This window comes from Erigeron canadensis, chromosome 1 (assembly GCF_010389155.1).
Source record: "Erigeron canadensis isolate Cc75 chromosome 1, C_canadensis_v1, whole genome shotgun sequence".
NCBI lineage: Eukaryota > Viridiplantae > Streptophyta > Magnoliopsida > Asterales > Asteraceae > Erigeron > Erigeron canadensis.
This window is the reverse complement of record NC_057761.1, coordinates 36,512,212-36,537,287: the sequence shown is the minus strand read 5'-3', so window position 1 is coordinate 36,537,287 and position 25,076 is coordinate 36,512,212. Positions and strand designations below refer to the sequence as shown.

General features: G+C 34.4%; 1 protein-coding gene, 1 long non-coding RNA gene and 2 pseudogenes across 2 annotated transcripts in view; 3 read left to right on the top strand and 1 right to left on the bottom strand.

Annotated features, from left to right (window-relative positions):
* Window positions 1-16,349, top strand: part of LOC122597898 (cytochrome P450 CYP72A219-like) — a 59,516-nt gene extending 43,167 nt beyond the window's left edge. Inside the window, exons 4-5 of the mRNA XM_043770493.1 lie at window positions 15,141-15,525; window positions 15,839-16,349. Coding sequence (XP_043626428.1) covers window positions 15,141-15,525; window positions 15,839-16,264 — 811 coding nt within the window. The 3' untranslated portion in view covers window positions 16,265-16,349. The remainder of the gene's footprint in view (window positions 1-15,140; window positions 15,526-15,838) is intronic.
* On the top strand, window positions 7,231-8,969 carry LOC122597913 (annotated as a pseudogene).
* A 2,289-nt stretch (window positions 16,350-18,638) lies between the features above and the next one.
* LOC122588865 lies at window positions 18,639-21,235 on the top strand. Its single transcript, XR_006322192.1, has 3 exons — window positions 18,639-18,756; window positions 20,122-20,203; window positions 21,205-21,235. It is a non-coding gene; the product is annotated as an uncharacterized LOC122588865 (long non-coding RNA).
* Window positions 21,236-21,950: 715 nt separating this feature from the next.
* LOC122585156 lies at window positions 21,951-24,695 on the bottom strand (annotated as a pseudogene).
* Window positions 24,696-25,076: the final 381 nt, after the last annotated feature.

Genomic DNA, 25,076 nt, shown 5'->3' with positions numbered 1-25,076 from the left:
TAAGAATAGATTATAAATTCATGGGGATCGAGAGCCTCCTCTAGATTGGAAATGCAGAAAGAATACTCATATTATTCTTGATATAGGCCTAGCTAAAATTTTAATGGCAATGGTTTAGGTTCGGCCAGAACCCAATGAGAGATAAGAAAAACATGTGTATCTTTTTTATCATGTGGCTTCAACTTAGTTTGGAGAATGAATGGTATCAATATAAATGTGAAATTTTTAATAATCAAACCTGTAAAATTTTGATCTTGGTTTTTATTATATCCGACCCCATTGAGAAGTCTCAAATAGTATGAAGGCTCACTTCAATTAAAATCGAAATGGAAGTGGATAAAAGAATGATTCAATATACATATTAAAATCGAAATGATCGAAATGGAAGTGGATAAAAGAATGATTCAATATACAGCTGCGTAAAAGTGTCGTGATTAAAGAATGTAAAATATTGAATTAATTAAATATTTAGATGAGTGGGTGAGACTGCTCAAAAGGAAAATAAAAAATAAAAAATGAGTGGGTGGATTTAGATGGAAATCAAATAAGAAATGAAAAGCTTTATTTAAATAAGAAATCTTAGATTTAGAGGAGTGGGGGATAAAGGGGCAGAAACCCCTCTTTTGTTTGGAGTGAGACTTTTTTTTGGGAAGCCTCCTATTAATTTTTTTTTTTTTTCATAAATATAAATAACATATCCAAATATAAAAAACACATCAAACATTTTATTTCAAATAAAAAACCAAGGCTTCTAATGACTATTCACATGAAACGATTCGTTAAAACTTTTGACTAGAGATTCACTCAAATACTTCGTCGACAAAATCAAACATATTTTGGAATTACGCTTCTAATGACTATTCACATGCCTACCCTTTTCATTACAAAAGTTTATTTACTTCAATTTAACTAATTTCCGTTTTGCGAGTTCGCTAGCGTTAACCGATCAAAGTGGTGGGTGTTACACATAGTCTCGTCTAGCATATAACACGTTACCAAATTGTCAAACAAGTATTAAGCTATTCCGACTAACTAAATTAGTTAGTTACTAGCACGTTTAAGTCGACAGGTCAAAATAGATAAAATTTCATTAAATCATGTAACTTAAATTACCTTTAGTCAAGTTCAAACACGTCAAATTTACAAGTCAATCGAGGTCAAAATATGCAAATGTTACATTAACACAAATAAAAATTTTTATATGTATTTATAGGGTAAAGATGTCGGAAGAAAGTTGCATAAAGAAAAAGGAAAAAAAATGTTTTACTTTTACATGTGTAAATACTTACACGTATATAAACACCCCCACCCCAAAAACAAAAAAAATTAATCAAAACCAAAAAATAAAACAAAAGGTTTTAAAAATAATTGTTTAAAAAAACATGTTACATTTATATAATAATAAAAAAAAAAAGAAAAAAAAAGTTCCAAGGTATATATATATATGGCCAAAGTAATTTTTTCGTCCCTATGGTTTTCGGATAAGCACTTTTCATTCTCGTCGTTAACTTTTGGCTAAAATCGTCCCTGTGGTTTGCATTTCGTCCATACCGTTAACCCCCTCACATGCAAGTCACGTGAGGGCATTTCCGTATTTTTTTAAAGTTAAGTGTAAAAATCGTTTCTGTGGTTTATCGTTTTTTCATTTTTCATTCTCGCCGTTAACAAATACAAGAGAACTTTTCAAACAAAACAAAACAAACAAAAATTACCGGTACCAATTTAATCCAAACAAAAAAAAAACCTATATATCTACACTTGAGTATCTGGTCAATCACTTTCAAATGCAAATGCGTACATACAATGTTTTAAATACCGGTAATATTACCCATAATACCGATATCGGGGGTACTCCGGTACAACTATTTCTGGTATATTCGGTATTCTACGGTATTAATGTTCCGGTAATTCCGGTATTATTTTTTTTATTTTTTGAATTTTTGAAAAAATTATTTTTATAATACTTTAATGTTATTTTTTTGTAATTTGTGAACTTTACTATATTTTGTTATAAAGTAACTATTTGGTATTATTTTTGAATGAATTGTAATTATATTTTGACTATTTTTGTTAAAATGTACTAAGTTTTATAACATTTTTTTAAAAAATAAAATAAATTAAATTAGTTGTACCAGTATTAAATTATACCATCATATGTAGGTGTATATATAGGTTTTTTATTTGAGTTTGTTTTAATTTTTTAATAAATTTTTGTTTAGAAGTTTGTTAAATATAAGGATGAAAAATGCAAAAATGACAAACTATAAGGACGAGTTTTGCACTTAATCATAGGGACAAATAGGTGAAAAGACATAAATGCCCCTCACGTGCAAGGCATATGAGGGAGTTAACGGATCCAAGGACGAAATGCAAACCATGGGGACGATTTTAATTAGCCAAAAGTTAACGGCGATGATAAAAAGTGTTTATTCGAAAAATCACATGGACGAAAAGAGTACTTTGGCCTATATATATATATATATATCAGAATATATGTGAATAAACTTTACTTATATAATAACCATAATTGTTTTTTAGCCGGTTTTACATTTCACGATTTATAGTTTTGTGCAAAAAAAAATGATTAGATATTAGATAATTATTAAATTTAAAAACGTTTCATATATTAAAAAGAATGAACGTGTTTTGGTAGATTTATACAAAACTATTAATAATGATCTTACGGATACAAAACAAAAAAGAAACTAAACGATAGAAAAATTAGGTTTTAGTGATGATAAAATGTACTCGTAATAAATTGGACTTTATATAAATTGTTAATAAGAAAGTTTATTTTTGAAAAGATAAACATGGAAATAAAAAACGAAAATAGAAAAATTAAATTTTTTAGGTAATTCATAATGGGTGTCAAGTAGTGTTATAAGGGGGAAATAATTTTCAAGGGTTATAGTTATAGGAAATAAGATATAAAACGATTATAAAAAAAGTTAAAAAACAAAAACTCAAAAAACATTAAAAAAAAAAAAAAATCCAAACTAGCTAACCAGCCTACCATTTTGTCGAATACGAAGACTTTAAACTGCATATGTAGGAAATAAGAAGGAAAGTAGGGAATTAGAAGCATGTGTGATAATGCATAGATATTTAACCAAATTATTGACAAGAAAATTATGTGTGTAGCATATTAACTTGGCTTTTTCGATCGATCGATAAGGAGTAGTACTCGTGTGTACGTAGTTATTTAATTACAACATCCTGTTATATATCTACAGTGTGCGTACATATCATCTCTTTAATTACTCGTATTATTCTTCAATCAATTCAATTATTGGTAGTAAAAATTAGTACGTCATGAGAAGTGCATCCTCCTCCTCCTCCTCGTCCTCATGGATTATTAAATTTCTCATCATCATTTTATTATCTGCTTTCTACTCACTGATCACACCAACTTTTGCTCAGCCTCAACCACCATCATATCCGCCTTCTACTGCAGATCTTTCCACCTCGTGGATCATCAATGATAGTCCAGACTTCGATTACGTATATGACAATAATGGGAACATAATAGGAAGTTTGAGCCGTCCTTAAAAAAGAAACCAATGTAACACTTGGCTTCATCTGTCAAGGGGATGTGTACTCATGCCCCTCTCAGTACTTCCTTGGCATCTTCATTCTCAATGAAGTATATTACAGATCATCTTTTTTTTCTCCTTCTCCTTCTCCTTCTCCCTTAGTTTGGTCAGCCAACCGAGACCATCCAGTCAACAACAAGGCGACACTGAATTTCACTGCAGCTGGAGAACTGGTGCTGCGTGATGCAAATGGAACAATGGTTTGGACCACCAACACGGCTGGTAAATCCGTGATTGGCATGAACTTAACTGATGCTGGAAACCTGGTGCTGTACGATGTCAATCACCAAGTGGTTTGGCAATCTTTCGATCACCCGACCGACTGTTTGGTACCCGGACAGCCTTTGTTTCAAGGTCAAAAGCTGATATCTAGTGTCTCAGCAACAAATCCGAAAAGTCATCAGAAAGATATCTACTCTCTTCAAGTCACTGATGAAGGTTTGTTTGCTTATATTGAATCAATCCCACCTCTGCCCTATTTTACTAAATTCGTTCCTGAACAAAGATTTACTCAAACAAATATAAATAAAGGAAATAAAAGTTATGTTAGGTTTTTAAATGGGAGTTTGTCTCTATTCATTCATTCTGCCGACCCAAGTCATCCTGATGATGTGATTTCCATACCTGAAGCATCATCGTTTCAGTATATGAAACTGAAGCATTCATTCTGAGGGTGTTCATCAGTGATGAGATCATCATGGATTTCTAGTGCTTATTTCTCATGTTGCCTTTCTTCTCACTCATTGCATTTTTTGAATCAAATCCACCTCAAGTTTATTACAATTACCTTAGTTAACGGCACACATAGATATAAACAAAGAAGTTATATTACGTTTATAATTCGAGTTTAGCTATCTTCAATTCCTCTGTTGAGCCCGATCGTGTATTTTATCTGCGAGCATCATCAGAAAATAGTTACATTAAACTCATGCCAGATGGGCACTTGAAATTAGTTTTATTAGCTAATTGGAGGTTGAAGACAGTGATAACCGTCTAAGTGTCTAATCGACCTTCTTACAGATTTTATTGGGAGTGTGATTATCCTTTGATTTATTTGTGAACAATTGGCAACCCAACCTCGGTTGTTCTAAAATTAACCCTGTCACGTGTAATTCTGTACGAGTTCTAGACTTTATTACACTCAGGAATGTCAAGTACCTCACCTCTACTACATACATGATTATGGTGAATATAGAGACTTGCAAACTAGCATGGGGACTGTTATTTACGTTCTGAGCTGTTGACAATGATGAACTTTAAATCCTAATGAAATTCATCAAAATGCTACGGTACTCATAAAAGTTCATGCACACTATTGAAATGACATGTCTTACCAATAAACTAAAGCAGACGGGATTGTAGCATTCTTTGATTGACACATATGACACATTATTTAAACGACATGTCTTCCATTTAATTTAAATATTTTTTAATTTTTGAAAGAACAGGACTCGACTCGACCAACATACAATTTTTTTTAAAAGATGTGCCACATTTTTGATCAGACAATACGCGTCGCACATGCCCTATATGCGCCACATATAAGCATCTGACAACAAATACACTCATTTTGACACTTCAAACAACTTGCAAACTTTCGCTAATCATCTTTACGCTTCAAATCAAGTTGCTAAACTTCAAAATGAACTAAAGACACATGATGATTCAACTTAAAGAAAACTTTCATTCAAATAAACATAACCAAGTCTTCATCTTTACAACCAAATGGGTCAATTGCCAATGTTTACCTAAGCTGTACAAATGACCATTTATCACAATGTCTACTATACATACCAATTTTTAAATCCATGACTCTAAGACTCTAGAAAATATCATTACTAGAAAATATCATTACAACATTTACATCAAATTGATACAAAGTATATCAAAAGCCAAGAGTTTATATGTTGTAATTATTTTATAAGTTGAGGCTGTTGAGAGAAATATATTTGTAAATAAACTTATTAAGAGTATTATAGGTGTATTAAGTGAAAATATTTAAATTAGTGACTAAAGAAGAAGCATACCCAACGTATTTCAAAGGCTAAAAGTCGAAGAAGAAAAGAAACATACTTAGTTTTACATAAGAGTAAATATAAAGATCAATGGTAAATTTTGACATCATAAAATCATCCGATATACACCGATTTTTTTCTCCAAATGGAGCATGTTTAGATCGTAATAATATACATATACTAACAAGGGGTGGGTTGTATGTGTTCAATTGGTAGATAATAAAGAGAGTATAAGTCTAATTTCACCATGTGTAACAAAGAGTTTTATTATTCTTTTAAAGGAGTATAGATGTGGAAAAGTATTTTATAAAGAAAGGTAAAATGATTACAGAGTATGAGACGGGGTACAAAAGGTTATGATTGAAATGTACGAGTAATTAATACACGCTCATGAGATCGAGTATGAGACGGGTTCAAACATTAGGACCTGTCAATAATGTGTAGGAAATGAGAAGAAATCCATAGATTATTTTACATGATAAGGAAATAATGAGTCGTCGACTATTATAGCATTATTAATTTGACTTGGCCTTTTCGATCCATCAGGAGTATACACATCTTCGTCTTTGATCTCCTGAATTATTTTTGGATCAAATCATCGTTTAACTGTAGCTTGTAAAAGTAGCTGTGTTATTTAATTTGGTCGTACGTCATGAGAAGTGCATCCTCCTCGACATGGATTAACTGTTGCTATAATTTTCTCATCATATTATCTTCTTTGTACCCACTCGCACCCACTGCTTTCTCATCATATCCTACAACTGCAAATCTTTCCACCACATGGACCTTCAATGCTACTGCAGATTCCATTTCCTACTATGGATCTGATACAAATGAGGAGGTAATTACAGGAACTTACAACCTCATCCTCGTTACACAAGAAACTAATGTAAAGTCTCGATTTGCACTTGGCTTCTACTGTCAAGGGGATGAGTCATGTACCTCTCACCTCCTTACCATCTTCATTGTTACTGATCTATTTATCAACCCTTCTCCCTTAGTTTGGTCAGCCAACCGAGACCATCCTGTCAAGAACAAGGCGACACTGAATTTCACTGCAGCTGGAGAATTGGTGCTACGTGATGCAGATGGAACAATGGCTTGGACCACCAACACCGCTGGTAAATCCGTGATTGGCATGAACTTAACTGATGCTGGAAACCTGGTGCTGTACGATGTGAATCACCAAGTGGTTTGGCAATCTTTTGATCACCCCACCGACTGTTTGTTACCTGGCCAAAAGTTGTTTCAAGGTCAAAAGCTGATATCATCAACAAATTCAACTAGTGATCAGAAATATATGTTCTCCCTACAAGTCACTGATAAAGGTTTGTTTGCTTATATCGAATCAAACCCACCTCTGCCCTATTATCATAGATTAATTACTGAAACAAATATAAATAAAGGAAATAGAACTTATGTTAGGTTTTTAAATGGGAGTTTGTCTTTATTCATTCATTCAGCCGAGTCAAGTTATCCTGATGATTATATAAGTACTCCTCCCGCATCATCGATTCAGTATATGAAGCTGATGCCAGATGGGCATTTAATAGTGTTTGAATGGCAATCCAACAACTGGAACCAGGTTGATGATCTACTTACAACCAATTTTTTAAGAGAGTGTGGTTATCCTTTGGCTTGTGGGAGACATGCCCTTTGCTTGAATAATAATGGTAACAAAAAATGTATTTGTCCCGTATCAAACTCCCCTGGCATAGAATATTTCCGAGAAGTAAACGATCGAGAACCTAACCTCGGGTGCTATGAAATTACTCCTCTCACGTGTAATGCTCCCCAAGATCAAGTTTTTATCGAAGTCGAGATGGTCGGATACTTCACGTTTACCGCCAACTTGATGAATGTTAATGTGGAGACATGTAAACAAGCATGCTTGAAAAATTGCTCGTGCAAAGCAGCACTGCATCGGTATCACAATGGAGAATGTTATCTACCTTCTGACCTATTAACATTGGCTAGTGATCCATATAATTATATGAATATTACAGCTTTTATAAAAGCCCAAAATGTTGCAAGAGCACCTTCTTTGTCTACGCCCCCATCTTCTTTTGTGTCACAAAAGAGAAAAAACCTAGTTGCAAAAGTCTTTGGTCCTGCCATTGGAATTTCTCTAATTGTGGTGGTTGGATTTGTTATGTTTATTGTCCACAAGAAGAGACAATATACTGAAACAGAAGAACAGTATTTTCATCAAGTACTACCAGGAACGCCCACTTGGTTTTCCTATGAAGAACTGAAAACTGCCACTGAAAATTTTAGTAAAAAGCTTGGTGAAGGAGGATTCGGAACAGTTTTTGAAGGGATCCTGGAAGATGGCTACAAAATTGCGGTTAAATGATCTTGAGGGTCATGGGCAGGTCAACAAATCATTCCTAGCTGAGGTTGAGTCAATTGGCAGCATTCACCATGTGAATTTAGTGAGGTTTAGAGGATACTCTGCTTGGAAATCACAACGACTTCTCGTGTATGACTTCATGAGTAATGGGTCATTAGATCGTTGGATCTACCATGGAGATATGCAGGGGCATGTACTGGAATGGGAGTGCAGAAAAAACATTATTCTTGATATTGCTAAAGGTTTAGCATAGCTCCATGGAGAGTGTAGGCAACAAATCATCCACCTTGATATTAAGCCTCAAAACATACTGCTAGACGAAAACTTTAATGCCAAGGTATCTGATTTTGGGTTGTCTAAGCTCGTCGACAAAAATCAAACCCAAGTGATGACTACTATAAAAGGAACACCCGGGTATATCGCTCCAGAATGTTGGAGTAGCTCAATTATAACCGAAAAGGTGGACGTATATAGCTTTGGGATTGTTGTCTTGGAGATCTTATGTGGGAGGAAGATTTTCGATAGATCTCTGCCCGAAGAAAGCTGGCACTTACTCTCGGTTTTTGAAAAAAGCTGGCAGCAAGGAACGTTGTTAGATATGGTTGACAAGTGCAGTGAAGATATGCAAGCAAATGGTGCAGAGGTGGTGGACATGATGAAAGTAGCTTCCTGGTGTTTACAAACCGATTCTACGAGAAGGCCTTCGATGTCATCGGTTGTTAAGGTGTTGGAAGATGGAATGAGTGTTGAATCGAAATTAGATTACAACTTCACAGATCCGAGAATGCAAAAAAAAGCAATTGCAGAAGAGGAAGAGCCGACTCAGCTGATGCCTTCTATGCTTTCAGGGCCAAGGCAAGTAGGTAATAGCTATGTTCATTTTTATGCATACTTTCAATGTCTGCTTAAGATATGTGTAGATCAATAAATGTATATATTGTCTAAATGTAAAATATATGGTGGCAAAAGATATAATATGTTATTCTGGTTTTTTGTTTGAATGTCAAATTTTGGTTTGGACACACCTTACACTACTACAAAATTTAAGAGAGACCGGTGGTTCTTTATAAATGTGGTTTATAAACTTAAGCAACCGGTCCCTATACATAGGCAAGTATTTTTTTTTTTAATTAGATGGTTTCTCGTGCAATACGGCGACGAGAATATACAACTTGTGAGGTGTCGTGACGTTATTTTAAACCAAATATTTGTGCAAGAAAATGATAGCACGGTACCGGTCAATACAAACCAGGTCAAAATGGGTTGTAGTCAAACCACTTCCAATTTGATACTTTGGTTCTCAGCAAAGCCAATCTTACAAAATTATTAAGAAGTGATCACATTAACAACTACAGATTAATATCAATTACTAAATCGTAAGATAAACCTGAGATTGGTTCTCAAAATAATTTACACGATCAAAAAAATAAATTAGTCAAATACCTGTATATTTTATATCATTCCCCACACTTGATGGGAAGACGTTAAATCTCGCTATCTTTGACAACAATCTGAGAGTGAAAAAGAAATGTTAAAACCAGAAATTTTGTGTCATTTATGTAACATTGTAAAACAGTCCAAGTAACATTCGAACAACACCGATAAATGTGTTCAATCGAAGCATAATAACAGACTCATCTCAAAAACTTTCATTAGCTAGTGACCAATTAATACAAACCAGAAATACCATCCAACTTTAATTAGCTAGCGACCTACGTAATACAAACAAGAAATACCATGCCATTTTCAAATCTGCCCGATGAGCGTGGAACACTATATTATTATTTTGACAGAAGGATTGTTATCTCAAATTAATTTCATAATGAGACTTTGGCCTCTCAGTTTATATTCATAAGGAACGACACGTAGCCCCATTCTGCCCTCATGCTGCATCGCACATTGCCTCGAGGGACGCCTTTGGCCAAAAAAAAAAGTTGTCCGGCAAGAATACATTAACTTTGGTAATTGAAAGAATATACAATATATAAACTTTTGTCAGCCAAAGTTGTATTTTGTAGTGATAATTTAATTAAGGGATGACTAATATCCCTCGAAAGCTCGACCCCAGCCTTGGACCACGCCAGCTCCCAGGAGCTGACGCCCCTTAGAACCCCGCTAGCACAAATATTAAAGGATCAGCTAGCACTTTTCTAAAAATGTATGTATGAAATTTTGGATTGTTAAATATTGTTCATATTTTGAAATGTATTGATACTTTATTTATTTATATATGATGAAGAATTTTCATCTTTTAGCATTTGTTGGATCAACTAGCTAGTGCCATTCCGGATTATTAGAAAGAAAGAAAAAATAGAAACCAACCGCAATTTATTTATTTCTTACTTCAAAATGATTTGTTTACTTGACAAGTACTAAATATCTTATTGTACAGTTTAATATTATGCTAGTTATACCAATATGCATTTTAATTAAAACGAGATAGGTACCCGCGCAATGCGGCGGTGGCGGCAACGGGCGGTGATGTTAACGATGTAATTATTAATCTTAAAGTAATAGATGTAAATGATAATGTAGTTATTTTATGGTTAAGAGATGTATATTTTGTAAATAACTTTATTAAAAATATAATAGAGATATTAGGTGAAAATATTTAAATTAATTAATAAATAAGATAGATAGTTTGGAAAAATATGGGTATAAAATATTTTAAGAATATATTGGATAGATTTAGTGTGTGTGTGTCAGTTATGAATGTATTGGAAATTAAGGTTAGTTTGTTTATTAATATAGTATAGATATAGATTTAGGAATAAAGGGTTTGGTGGTAGTGTAAATTAAAAGGGTAAAATAGAGATTTTAAAGGTAGAGTGTTTAATTTGGAGGGATATAGTTTGTTTATATAGGGATTATAGATATTATGAAACAAATTCATATGGTAAGTTTCTAACTCATATTAAGCTTTACCCTATCATTCTGAAAAGTAGTAATATTATAGAGTTTGAGTTCTGAATGTCTAATATCTCTATCTCTACTCCTTTATAAAGTAAAAAGGTCCTTTTTATTTTAGTAATTTATATTTTTGAATTACCAGAATTACCCTTAACATTTATTTTAATAATTAACACTTTAAGCCTTTATCTTTTTATATATTACTCTCAACCTACACCATTTGAGACTTGACACCGCCACCACCAGAAATAATACCGTCACCGACAATACTAGACCGTCGTGCCCACTATCGCCGCCGCATTGCGCGGGTACCATGTTCGTACTTATTTAAATGTACACAATTTTCACCATATTACTTTGTACCGGGTATTTTCTTTGGATCAATGCATTATGGAATTTCTTAAGGAAAAAAAAAAATGTCGCTACATATTTTTCTATTTTCACGTGATACACATCAAACTATTAGATGTTATTTCACATACTTTATTTATATTTAACTTCATATATATTAGACTTTTAACTAATATTCTTATAATGTGGTTATTCAAAATACATTGGTAGTTTTACATTTCATAGGTATATTTATATATATATATAATTGAGTTTGATGTATATTATTCAAAATACATTGGTATTTTTGCATTTCATTGGTAGTTTAATGTATAATAAAAAAGCAAGTGATGCATAATCAAATAAAATTTTAAAAGTGTTGTATATAATTTAGAATGATATTGATTACTGTTTTACAACTTATATCATATGTGTTATACAAAGTATAAATTGATTTGTTCACTAGTTTATATATATCATTTGCCTATGAATATTAAGTTATAAGTTAAAAGTTCTCATGTTTTTTCCAATTCAAATGGTTCTTATATAAATCTATATACTCATTCAAATATCACATTAGATTCCGTTTGGTGTTGCATGCCTTCAATACCTGCAATTACATATTGTTATTTTTTGGTTCGCTTATATATGTATGCTTAAACTTTGACATTTTAAATATATATCTATCTAAAAGCAAGATTACAATTGTTCATAAAAACAAAAGCAATTTACAACAATGTTCAAAATTTACAATATTGAATACATATATCTATTGTGTAATGAAACCAAAAATTAAAAGAACGAAGAGAAGAAAAAAAAAGACAATGTGAAAACATATATATAAAAAAGACAAAAACGAGGACGACATTTCTTAGCCGGCATGCCCGACGATTCAAAAAGGTATAATAAGGCAATCCATGGGCATGGAACTCCGAAATAGCCAATGTACAATAAACTTTTAATCAGGTCTAAAAAAATCTTGCCGGTGGGTAGAACCATGACTCATTTTAGCTAGGAGCTTATTTTAACTACTTATTTAGTTACCTTACGTCGTCGTAGTCCATAATTAAGAATAAAACTTTATCAGGGCTTGCATTCGATGCCGTTGATTCAATTTCTTAAATAAAATCTAGATGGTTAAAATAAATTTTTTTTAGCCATAAGCTTTAACTACTTATTTAGCTACCTTAGGCAGTTGTAGTCCATAAATAATAATAAAATTTTATCAGAGCTTGCATTTGATGTCGTTGATTTAATTTCTTAGATAAAATCTAAATGGTGTAAATAATTTTTTTTTCCATTGAAAAGTAGATGGTGCAAATAAATATATTACTCGTATTATCTTCACTTGAATTAAAATAAGGTGCATTTAAATACTCCCTTCGTTCCATTTTAGTTTTCATATTGACCGTAAATAACTTTGTTTGTATCATGTAACCTTTGATATAAAATATATGAATGGATTGGGTTTGTAATGTACTTTTCGTCCATATAAGTTTCATCAACTAACATATAGTACAAACAAAGTTATTTACGGTCAAAGTTAGTCAACATGACGGATGAGTAACATTTTCATCGACTCCAATTTCTAGTTCAAGTAACGGTAAATAAAAGTTATCGTAAATAGCACAAATGAAGTTAACTTTATTTAATACAGACTAGCATGGTACCCGCGCATTGCAGCAGAATACCATTAGCAGGGTGCAAATGAAAAAGAAGAGAGAGATATTCAGAGAGAGTTGTGTCTGTAAATAAGTACAAATGAAAAGAAGAGAGTTTTCTTGTGGAATGTAGTTTAGACATATCCTCCATGTAGGCTATTCTTTTTATTATGTAGTATAGATATATTATCATAAACAAAATCAAAACCGCTTAAATAACATTCACGCGGTAGATAAAAATTAAAAGAGGGCAAAGACGCGTAGCTTTACATCTACGCAGTAAATCTAAACCGCCCTAACCCTGTGTTCTTGAGTTTTGTCATGGGAAGAAAGGAAAGGAACACAAAAGATTTTAAGAAAAATTGTGTTCTTGAGTTTTTTTTAAGGAAAGAAGAGAAATGAAATGAATGGACTTTTTAGTTAATTTTGGTGAACAAATTTTCTTCTCAAATATGGGATGATTTGAGAGGATAGAAATTATAACCTTTCTCTTCCATTCTCATCTCTTCAACTCTTTTCTTTTCTTTTAAAAATAAACTTGAGAACACACAGTAAGTCTAAACCCATCCATCTTACAGACGATATCGTCCCTCGTGTCTCACCCTTTTATCTTAAATCTATTGCTGCTTATGGTACGTACGTATTCATACCCATGATCACTTAGATATATATGCTAATTCTTTTTTATTTATTTTTTTTGCAATTTTTAGTTATCCACACATGTATAATAATGAAAAATGTTAAATTGGGTATAAAATATTGGGAAAATGATTTATGATGTTAACATCATCTTTGTTGGATGATGTTGCTCTCACAAACTCACTTAAATCAATTTCTACACATGTCAAAAAGCCCCCTATGATTTTAATGGTTTGTGAGAGCAACATCATCCAACCAAAATAATGTTAACATCATCCAAGTTATCCCCTAAAATATTTATAGATAAAAGCTCCTTTAGACTCGTGAGTTTTATTATACGGTAGTTAAATTTCTCTAACTCGTGTGCCCGACTTGATTACTTATCCAAGCTTGACTCGAACTTGTTTAATTTTTAGATGAGTCATCAAGCTCAAGTAAGTCACAAAGTAGCTCGGTTCCTTTACACCCTAGTTACTCAAGTTTGACAAATGTTAGTGAGCAAATGAAAGAAAAGTTAATTTAAGGGTTATTTAATAATCTTATGTAACAACCTAAATTTTGGCAACTTACTTTTTGTGTTTTACTTAATAATCTTTAATAATCTTTAATAATCTTTGTTTTGTAAAAGTAGTGATATAATTGTAGTGATTTTTTACAAAAAAAATTGTGGTATATAAATGTATAGGTAAGATTTGCTTTACATGGTTGGGACCAAAACCAATGGTGCACATAACAGAACCAGAAATGATAAGAGAGATCTTGAATAACTATCCTGTCTTTCAAAAGTCAAGAGGAGGAAATCCGTTAATGCGGATACTAGTGAGCGGACTACTTGACACTGAAGCTCAACAATGGGTAAAACATAGAAAAATCATCAGTCCTGCATTTCATGTGGATAAGCTCAAGGTTCCTCACTACACATCTTGTCTTGATTATTGCTTAATTTTTGTCTCTCTATACAAGGAAGAAATCTAGATTTCATTGTTGATTTGCTAAACATTTTTGTGTTTCTGTAGTTTATGGTACCTGCTTTTTATGTTTGCTGCAATGAAATGATAGCAAAATGGGAAGCTATGCTAACAGACGGAAACTCGTGTGAAGTTGATGTGTGGCCGCATCTCCAAACAATGACAAACGATGTAATTTCACGTGCAGTGTTTGGTAGTAATTTACAAGAAGGAAGAAAAATATTTGATCTTCAGCAATAGTTGACAGAGTTGGTTTTTAAAAAGCCGCACAATCGATGTATATTCCTGGCTTAAGGTAACTTTTGCAGTTGGGTGATACAAATTATTTTACCTTTGCATAAAAGAAAAGTTAAATTAGTTATATTCCTGGATTAAGGTGTTTCTTTTTATTAAACAATGGATCTAATTGTATATAACGAGTATGGTACCCGCGCAATGCGACGACTATGTTGGGGAAGATGGTCTAGTGGCGGCGGTGATAGAGTTTTACTTTGCTAGAGATGAAAATAGTTGAAGGGCATAGTTGGTATATCACGTGAGAAGGTGCTTAGCAAGGAAGATTATTTAAGGACATTTTTGTCTTATCAAGTTCTTAATTAAGCTAAGGGGGGAACCCAATTTCTTTTATAAGGTATTATAGATGTTCAATACTAACTACTACCATTTTATAGGTTTTTGCCAACAAAGTCGAATAAGAAAATCAAAGAGATTGACCGAAAAGTGAAAGCTTCGGTAAAGAGTATTATTGATACACGAATAGTTGCCATGAAAGCGGGGGAAAATAGTAACGATGACCTTTTGGGATTTCTGTTGAATTCCAACTATCAGGAAATTAAACAAGACAGGAATAAGAACTCAGGCTTAACAACAGAAGAAATCATTGAAGAATGCAAGCTTTTCTATCTTGCAGGGCAAGAGACTACACTAAATTTTCTTGTTTGGACTATGGTTCTGTTAAGTCAACACACGAACTGGCAAATACGTGCTAGAACTGAAGTTTTACAAGTTTTCGGTAACAATGAGCCGGATTTTGAAGGACTAGGCCAACTAAAAGTTGTAAGTCGTTCCCTACCTGATTTTCTACATATATATTGACTACAACAGGGCATTCCATGGGCTATTCAGATGAGTTGGGTTAACCCGCAATCACTTTCTATTTTATGAATAAGAAATGATTTATTCAATACTTTAAAAAATATAATTTTATTTAAAACATAAATTTAGTTTGATTTAACATATCAAGTTTGGAGATTTCATGTATTTGTTTATTTCTCGGATGACTATCAACCCGTTGAACCGAAGTTGACCCATTTGCAGGTAAATGGTGTTTAATTGTCGCGTATAATACTAGTTATCTTTTGTGTAACAGGTAAATATGATTTTCAATGAAGTTCTCAGGCTATATCCGCCAGTAATCAATATAGACCGGAAGGTACATAAAGAAACCAAATTAGGAAACCTAATGTTAGCACCAGGAACTCTCCTTAAAATAAACACTCTTCTTTTGCACCATGATCGTGAGATATGGGGTAACGATGTGAAAGAATTCAATCCCGAGAGATTTTCTGAAGGTGTTTCAAAGGCAACCAATGGACGATTATGTTACCTCCCATTTGGAGGAGGCCCACGTTTATGCATAGGGCAGAACTTTGCCATATTGCAAGCAAAAATGGTACTTGTCATGATTCTACGGCGATTCACTTTTGAATTGTCTCCCTCTTATTCACATGCCCCGCATATTGTCCTAACGCTTCAATCTCAACTTGGTGCTTACTTGATTTTGCGCAAACGTTAACACAGATTAAATTTTCATTATGTTTATGTTTATATATGTGTGGGGATGGTTATATATACTTATATATGATGATTTAGTTGTACCATATACGGAGTAATAATCGTACATGTATGATGATACAATATTGTATCATCATATTTAATGTTTTAGTAGAATATACAATTTAGACATCTGCTACGAAAGTTATCACATAATTAACTACGAGTATATTACTTAGAAAAACACGGATAACTCAAAGTCAACAGTATTTTCTGTATTAATACCGAAGTCAAACGTCAAAATAATGACATGGTTAGAAACTTTTCTGGATTATGTATTCTAACTGAGTTCTTCAGGGGTGTTCATCAGTGATGATGAGATCATCATGGATTTCTAGTGCTTATTTGGCCTTGTTTCTCATGTTGTCTTGCTTCTCACCCATTGCTCAGCCTTTTGAGTTTCCTACTGCAAATCTTCCTAGAGTATAGCCCGACTATGATGTCGGCGATGACATTGGAATTTGTAAAGATGGCTCGAGTCAAATAGTGTAACTTTTTGATACTTAAAGATGACGCATATATATTGTGCTATCATGTTAACTTTATATTTTAGTGGTGTTTAATTATAATTATCTAAGTGTGGAAGGGGTATTAGTGAAATTAGAATAATGTATAAATACCCTTTCCCACCTCCTTTGTATTTTCTTCTTTTCCCCCATTTTCTATACATATGCATATTGTTATATCTTTCTAATCTACCATTTATCCTTTAATTTCTTCACAAATAATGATGAAAAACATGTTAAAAACAGAAAGTTAAACATTACATTTGATATCAGAGCAAAATCACAACTTGTGAATGATCCATGGATTGATTTTGTTCATCTTGTGTGTTATTTTGTGTTTTTATACCAAAACCGAAAGCTTTGATCTTTATTCCCTATACTTGTTAAAGTAAACGAATTTCTTACTTTAATCCACTCCTTACCATCCTAAAACATCACTCATAAAGGTTCAAATCCTAACTCAAAACACAATATCTTCAATCATTCTATTGACACATGTAATTTTTTTTTGTGACTACATCAGTGTCACCGGCCTCATCGCTTCACCACACCTCCAAAATGTCTACCGCCACCATCACCATAGGCATCACCACCATAATCCTCCTTCTCACCTCCACATCTGCCGCCCCAATCTTAGGTCTAGACGCCTTCTTCTCTCGCCAATCTCACCTCGATCCATCAGCCACCAACGACACTTTCCTTTCTCTCCCACCTTCCCCCAAAACCTCCTCAACCACCACAAAAGACCGAATCAACCACTATCGAACCACCAAAGAGATATCCCCCACCACTTCAAAAGTCAAAACCAACCTTTCCGAAATTTGTGCCTAATTTTCCTAAGACTCCTACAGTCCCTCGATACAACACTTTTCGATATTTTAAGGATCCTACTACCAAAACCGTTCGATTTAGAGATCAATATGGTTGATTTTCACATATGCCACCAAAGTCCAAACCTCAAACTCCAACTCCCACCCTCAAATCACCATTGTTTCCACAAAAACTATTTTTAAATGAAACCCCATTGTGGAATTCAGACTGTGTGGATCAAATTGACACAACTTACCATTATTTTTCGAAAATATGTAAGAATTTTGGACCCGTACTCAAATGGGTTCCCAAAATTCTCTTAAAGTAAGTTGTTGTGGAAATGGCTTGTACACATTTCAGTGTACAACCCATTCAAAATCTGTTTTTCTCAATACTAATACTTCATAATAAACCTTTCCATTCACCTTTTGTGCTAACTATTACTGATGCATGATGAACGTGGTTCTCACATTCATCATGAGGGAGAGAGATAGAGATGGAATGATTGAAGATATTGTTCATTTAAGGGGGAGCACAATGCATAAGTTAATTCGTTGTTTTGAAGATTATGCTCAACTTGAGGGGGTGCTAAATGACGAACATTTTTGGATTTATTAGTATGTTTTGATTGTATATATTTGAAAAGAGTGATTGATTGAGGGGAAGCAAGATTCAGAGAAGTTTTTGTACATATGACAAGTTTAGTGTAACATTTGTAATTTTTGACGTTTGACTTATTAAAAACGTAAAGTAACCGTAATTTATCTACTTCGACCCGTTGACTCGAACATACTAAATGACTAACTAATTTATTTAGTCAAAATGATTTAATGTTTTGTTTGATGATTTGTTGACGTGAAAGATACTGGACGAGACTTGGTAGTCGTCTTAAATCGATTTTTGTGACGTAATGTGACGTTTAATTAAACTAGAGATGTATTCGGGTGACCCATGGGTCGACCCATGACCCATGAAACACCACTTCTGACCCACCCTATCCAAGTCTTCCATCTTATCCATCCATTCATTTCACCATCCAACTTTCACTCTTATCACTCTTTCTCCCTCTCAAGCAAATGCAAGAATTCATCATAAATGGGTCAAATTTCGGATTTGAGCTTCTAGTGGAAGAGTTTTGGTAAGCAAATTAGTCCTACATCCTTATATCATGTTTATTATCATGTAATTAAGTAAAACAAAGTAATCTTGGGTCGAATTGCAAGCCAAAACCCGAATTTGGGTTTTTGTGTATTAAATGGGTCAAAAACTAATTTTTCGGGTTTGCGTATGTTATAAACCAAATTCTTGAGTGGGTTATGTTTTTGAACTTGTTTCTAGTCTAACACCCTCGATCCCTGGCCAAGATTCAGATTAAAACTCATTAAATCAAAAATTAGGGTTTTTGATATTTATTTTAGGTCAAAAACGGGTTTAATTGCAAACATGATGATGCAAGATCGAATTGAAAGGAACTTTAGATTTTTTTTAACATCCATATAGATTAATGAAGCCTAAAACATCTCTGAATTTCCATCAAATCGATCCCTCAGCAACGAATTGGAGTTTTATTCATGAAAGTCAAAGTTGACTAAAAAGTCAACTGCAGCTTGTTCTTGTTCTTGGCTGCCCATATCCTTCCTCCCCTGCACCACCGTAGCTTACGCCCATGGAGGCGTAGGTTACGCCCTTCTGCTTCTCTGACTTCCACCTTACGCCAATATCCTTCTGTCTACGCTAGAATTAGCAATTGCAGCCCACCGTAACTTACGGTGGGTACTGCCGTACCTTACGCCTGATGAAGCTTGAACCAGTGCCCCCTACGCCATCTTAACCGTGTATTATGCCTCCTATGTCTCTGCCTGCCGTAACCGACGCCTACAGCCACCGTACCTTACGGTGGCTCGGTTTATGAAGTCTTTTTTTTTCCAGATTTTTATCTTGTTTCCTTTCCTCCTCTGAATCATGTCCAGCCTCTTGTGGGGTCTTTCTTGTCTCTCTTGGTGTCTTGTATGAGTCTTGGAATGGTGTTCAAGCAAATGTAAAACCCTAAACTGTTGTGGTTCAAGAAGAAAGCTTTTTATATATGTATCTATATAAGTATATATGTAAAAATCGTTCAGCCCCTTTTTCTTTTATTTATGTATTCTTTTTGGGCCATCTCTACTTTTTGGGCCGCCCCTTTGCCCATGTGGTTCCCTTTTCGGTTGTCCAGCCCATCTAAACCCAATTTGTTGAACAAACTAAGTATCAATAAAATAAAGCTGCGTCCTATTTATGTACAATTGAGCATACGTACATAACTAAATAAATAAGTATATTCATAAATGTTTTCAAATAAACTTATATATATGTATATATATATATATGTAGGTTTATATAATTAAACTCATTTATATTAGCATACAAGTCACCTAAACGTAATGATGAGTCGTCAAAAACTATAGGTCGTTTTAAAAAGGGCGAATAAAGACTTGTAACATAAAACGTGCATATGTATTGATAGGTCGTGGACCTTGAAGAACTCGGGACAATCGTGAGCGTTGAATACTTACCACTTAATTGTAACTTGACGGTATAAGGCAAAGGTAAGTTTCGTAAACCCTCCTTACTCAATTAAGATTCGGGCTGAAAAGTGTACGTGTTCGTTTAATTGTTGCTTAATCGATTGATTTATTGTTCGGTTGACGTATTGACTTGTTGCTCGGTTAATTATGCTTTCGTTTATGAATACTCGTTGTGATTAGGATAGTTGTACATACATGGAAGACGATGATACATTTAATGAGTTGGAGATGTGGTGGGAAAGCTGCGGGTGACCCTATATATAAGCATCAAAGATTCCTTAAAAGTAAAATCGTATGAAGTGTATGTGCATTGTGTTGTTGGTTGATGGAAAACGTTTTGATATGGAACTAGACATAGGACATTGCATGATAATATCTCCCCCTTATAACGTATTTTAGATTTGTGGTTGTGATAATGTTCAAGTCCATTTTGAGGGCATAACGATAAGTCCACGATTTGTGGTATAACGTTGTTGTTAACAATATTGTTTAACGTGTATATTGTATATGAATGTTTAGTTGAATCGTAACGTGATATGACGCATTTGAAATATATGTAAGTCGTAACGTGATATGATGCATTTGAAATATATGTAAGTCGCCCCGTGATATGACGCATTTGAAATATATGTAAGTCGCCCCGTGATATGACGCATTTGAAATATATGTAAGTCGCCCCGTTATATGACGCATTTGAAATATATGTAAGTCGCCCCACTATATGACGCATTATTCATTATGTAAGTCGTGCCGTTATGGACGTTATGGGTTGTTAAACTCACGTTATGGGTTGTTGAGCCTATGTTATTGAACGTTATTAATCGTTATATGAATCTTTGTTGTTAAATGTTGATTGTATTGAGTTGTGATAACGTGAGACCTTTTAGGGTTTCCTTGGGTGCGATTAGGTATTCTAACCCTCGTATATCGTTAACGGTTGTTATCCCGACACATTTGTTTCCTAATACTTGTCCCTACGAACTCACCAACTTTATGTTGACGCGTGTTAGTACACTTTTCAGGTGACAGGTTAGCTCAAAGGCGTATTGGATGATTGATTGCTTATTTATGCTAGACTTGGACTTGGACTTCTTGGATTCGTGATTCACTTCCTGATTAGGGGTTAGGATTATGTGTGATCCGGATACTTGCATTGTTGAATGGTTCGTATGGATTACTTGATCCTTCTTATGCATTTAGATTTACTCTACATAATTTCCATGTCGTGCTGTGCTATTTGTGTAACCCTCATGTTTCCACCTTGTTGGGGTGTTACATTTAGGGGGAGCTAAAATGACAAATCATTTTCATACCAAATTTTCACTCATTTACAAGCCAATCTTCCGCACTTTACACCAAGCCAAGCTTCCGCGTTTTACCAGAATGTTTAAAGTTCCATCACCAAGTTTTAAAGATCAATGACGATGCATCGTTTACAATTCAACACCAAGGGGGAGATTGTTAACTTTATATTTTAGTGGTGTTTAATTGTAATTATCTAAGTGTGGAAGGGGTATTAGTGAAATTAGAATAATGTATAAATACCCCTTCCCACCTCCTTTGTATTTTCTTCTTTTCCCCCATTTTCTATACATATGCATATTGTTATATCTTTCTAATCTACCATTTATCCTTTAATTCCTTCACAAAAAATGATGAACAACATGTTAAAAACAGAAAGTTAAACATTACACATCATTTGTTTGTTAATAGTATCAAATTGTAGCTTTCTGAATTTTACTCCTAAACCACATTTGACATTCAAACAAAAAAGAAAATACCATATATCATTTGACAACATAAATACTACCAACACATTTGTATCGATATATAGAAGTATATAGACAGCTTCCAGATATATAAACAAAATTATACACAAATATTGAAGGATGCATAAAAATGAACCGCAAGAATCATATGGGTACTCACCTTGGCCCTGAGAGAATTGAAGGCATGAATTGTGTCAAATCTTTCGGAGGGCAAACTGCTGCTTTATTATGCATTCTAGGATATGTAAAGTTGTAATCCAAGTTCGATTCAACACTCATTCCTCCTTCTAACACCTTAACAACCGAGGACATTGATGGCCGTCTCGCAAAATCAATTTGTAAACACCATGAAGCCACTCCCATCATCTCCACTACCTCTGCACCATTTGCTTACATATCTTCACTATACCTGTCAACCATATCCATCAATGTTCCTTCCTCCCAACATTTTTGAAAAACACCAAGTAAGTGCCAACTTTCTTCTGGAAGAGATCTGTCGAAAACTTTCCTCCCACATAAGATCTCCAAGAGAACAACCCCAAAGCTATATACATCCACCTTTCGAGTGATAACCGAGCTGCTCCAACATTCTGGTGCGATATAGCCAGGGGTTCCTTTTATAGTTGTCATCACTTGGGTTTGGTCTTTGTCAACAAGCTTAGACAACCCAAAATCAGATACCTTGGCATTAAACTTGTCGTCTAGTAGTATGTTTTGAGGCTTAATGTCAAGGTGGATGATTTGTTGCCTACAATCTTCATGGAGATATGCTAAACCTTTAGCAATATCATGAATAATGTTTTTTCTACCTTCCCATTCCAGTACATGCCCCTGCAGATCTCCATGGTAGATCCAACGATCTAATGACCCGTTACTCATGAAGTCATACACGAGAAATCGTTGTGATTTCCAAGCAGAGAATCCTCTAAGCCTCACTAAATTAACGTGGTGAATGCTGCCAATGGATTCAACCTCGGCCTGAAATGATTTTTTAACCCGTTTAAGACCGTCAAGACACTTTACTGCAACTTTTGAGCCATCTTCCAGGATCCCTTCGAAAACTATTCCAAATCCTCCTTCACCAAGCTTTTTACTAAAATTTTCTGTGGCAGTTTTCAGTTCTTCATAGGAAAACCGAGTGGGCGTTCCTGGTACTTGATCTAAATACTCATCTTCCATTTCAGTATGTTGTCTTTTCTTGTGGAATATGAAACTGATACAACCTACCGCCACAATAAGCAGAAACATGGAAATTCCGATTGAGGGGCCTAGAACTCTTGCAACTCTATTTCTTCTCTTTTGTGATGTAGATAAAGGAGATGATCTTACATTTTGGACTTTGATGAAAGCTAACGCATTCACAGTTTGATCTGGATCAGAAGCCATTGTAAATAGTTCAGAAGGTAAATAACATGCTCCACTATAATGGTTGGAACCATACCTAAATAGAGCTGCTTTGCACGAACAGTTGTTCATACATGCTTGTTTGCAGGTTTCCATATCCACTGTCTCAATGTCTGCAATAGAGGTGAAGTAACTTACACCCTCAAGTGCGACAAATTCTTGATCTTGTGTCGCATTACAAGAAAGAGGAGTAATTTCAGAGCAACCAAGATTGGGTTTCTGATCGTTTAATGCTCTGAAATAGTCTATCCTGGTGGAGCTTGATGCCGGACATCCACATTCTTGCTTATTCGAGCATATGGAATTTCTCCCACAAGCCAAAGGATAACCACATTCTCCATAATCGCTGTTTGTAAGTAGATCGGCCACCTCTGCCCACCCATCTAATTCCCATTCGAACACTTTCAAGTGCCCATCTGGCATCAGTTTCATATACTGAGTTGATGATGCCCGACTTATGGAAATTTTATAATCAGGACCACTTGGCTCCGCAGAATTAATGAATAAACCCAGACTCCCATCAAACCACCTAGCGTAACTTTTTCCTTTAGTTGCGTTTTTTCCAGAAACCATGTAACTGAAATAGGCATGAGGCCGATTTGATTCAATATAAGCAATCAAACCTTTATCAGTGACTTGAACAGAGTACATGCCTTTTTGAACCGTCCAGTTGGAAACAGTAGGTATCAATTTTTGACCTTGATACAGCCTCTGGCCAGGTAACAAACAGTCGGTGGGGTGATCAAAGGATTGCCAAACGACGTGGTTATTGACATCATACAACACCAGGTTTCCAGTATCAGTTAAGTTCAAACCGATAACAGATTTTCCTGCAGTGTTGGTGGTCCAAGCCATTTTTCCATCTGCATCTCGTAGGACCAGTCCTCCATCTGCAGAGAAATTCAATGTAGCTTTGTTCTGGACAGGATAGTCTGGGTTGGCTAACCAAACTATGGGAGGAAGTTCTCCATTAAGAATGAAGATGGCTAAGACATAATTGGAGGCACACTTATTTCCATCACAGAAGAAGCCAAGTGCAAATCGAGTTACACCGGTATCTCTAAGGAGGATGGGTTTGATTCTTCCGTCGTCATATACATGGTTAATAGTAGATTCATTGATGGTCCATGTAGTGGAAAGATTCGCGGCATATCCGTAATGGATAATAATAGATTGATTGACGGTTATTGTGGTGGTGATATTTGGAGTAACATAAGATACTGGCTGAGCAGTGGGTGTGGGTGAGTAGCAAGATAATATGAGAAAAAAGACTACAAAACAAGAAATAATCCTGGATATATTCATGACGCAGGAAACAACACTCAACAACCAATGTATCGAAGAAGAAGATATGTAATTATGTATAGATAGAGGATGTAAATACATACAGGAGTCCTTAAAAAGCCAAGTCAATGCTGTAGTCAACTCGTAATTTCCTTCTCATGTACCAGTAAATATATATGCATCACACTTTCCAAAATGCTACGCAAGCACAAAATGCTACGAAACGTTCAAATGAAGCGATCCTCTATATATTCATGTAATATAGGTAATCATATATAGACTAACATACTTCAACATTCCAACCTGTTTATTATTTAAAACAGGTGGTGTTTGGGCTGTGGGCTAAATGAGCTCGCCAACCAAACCGGACACAAATTGAGACCCTTAAATTTCAACTGTTAAAGAAAAAAAGGCCGAGGATGTTTCAAACAAAGAAA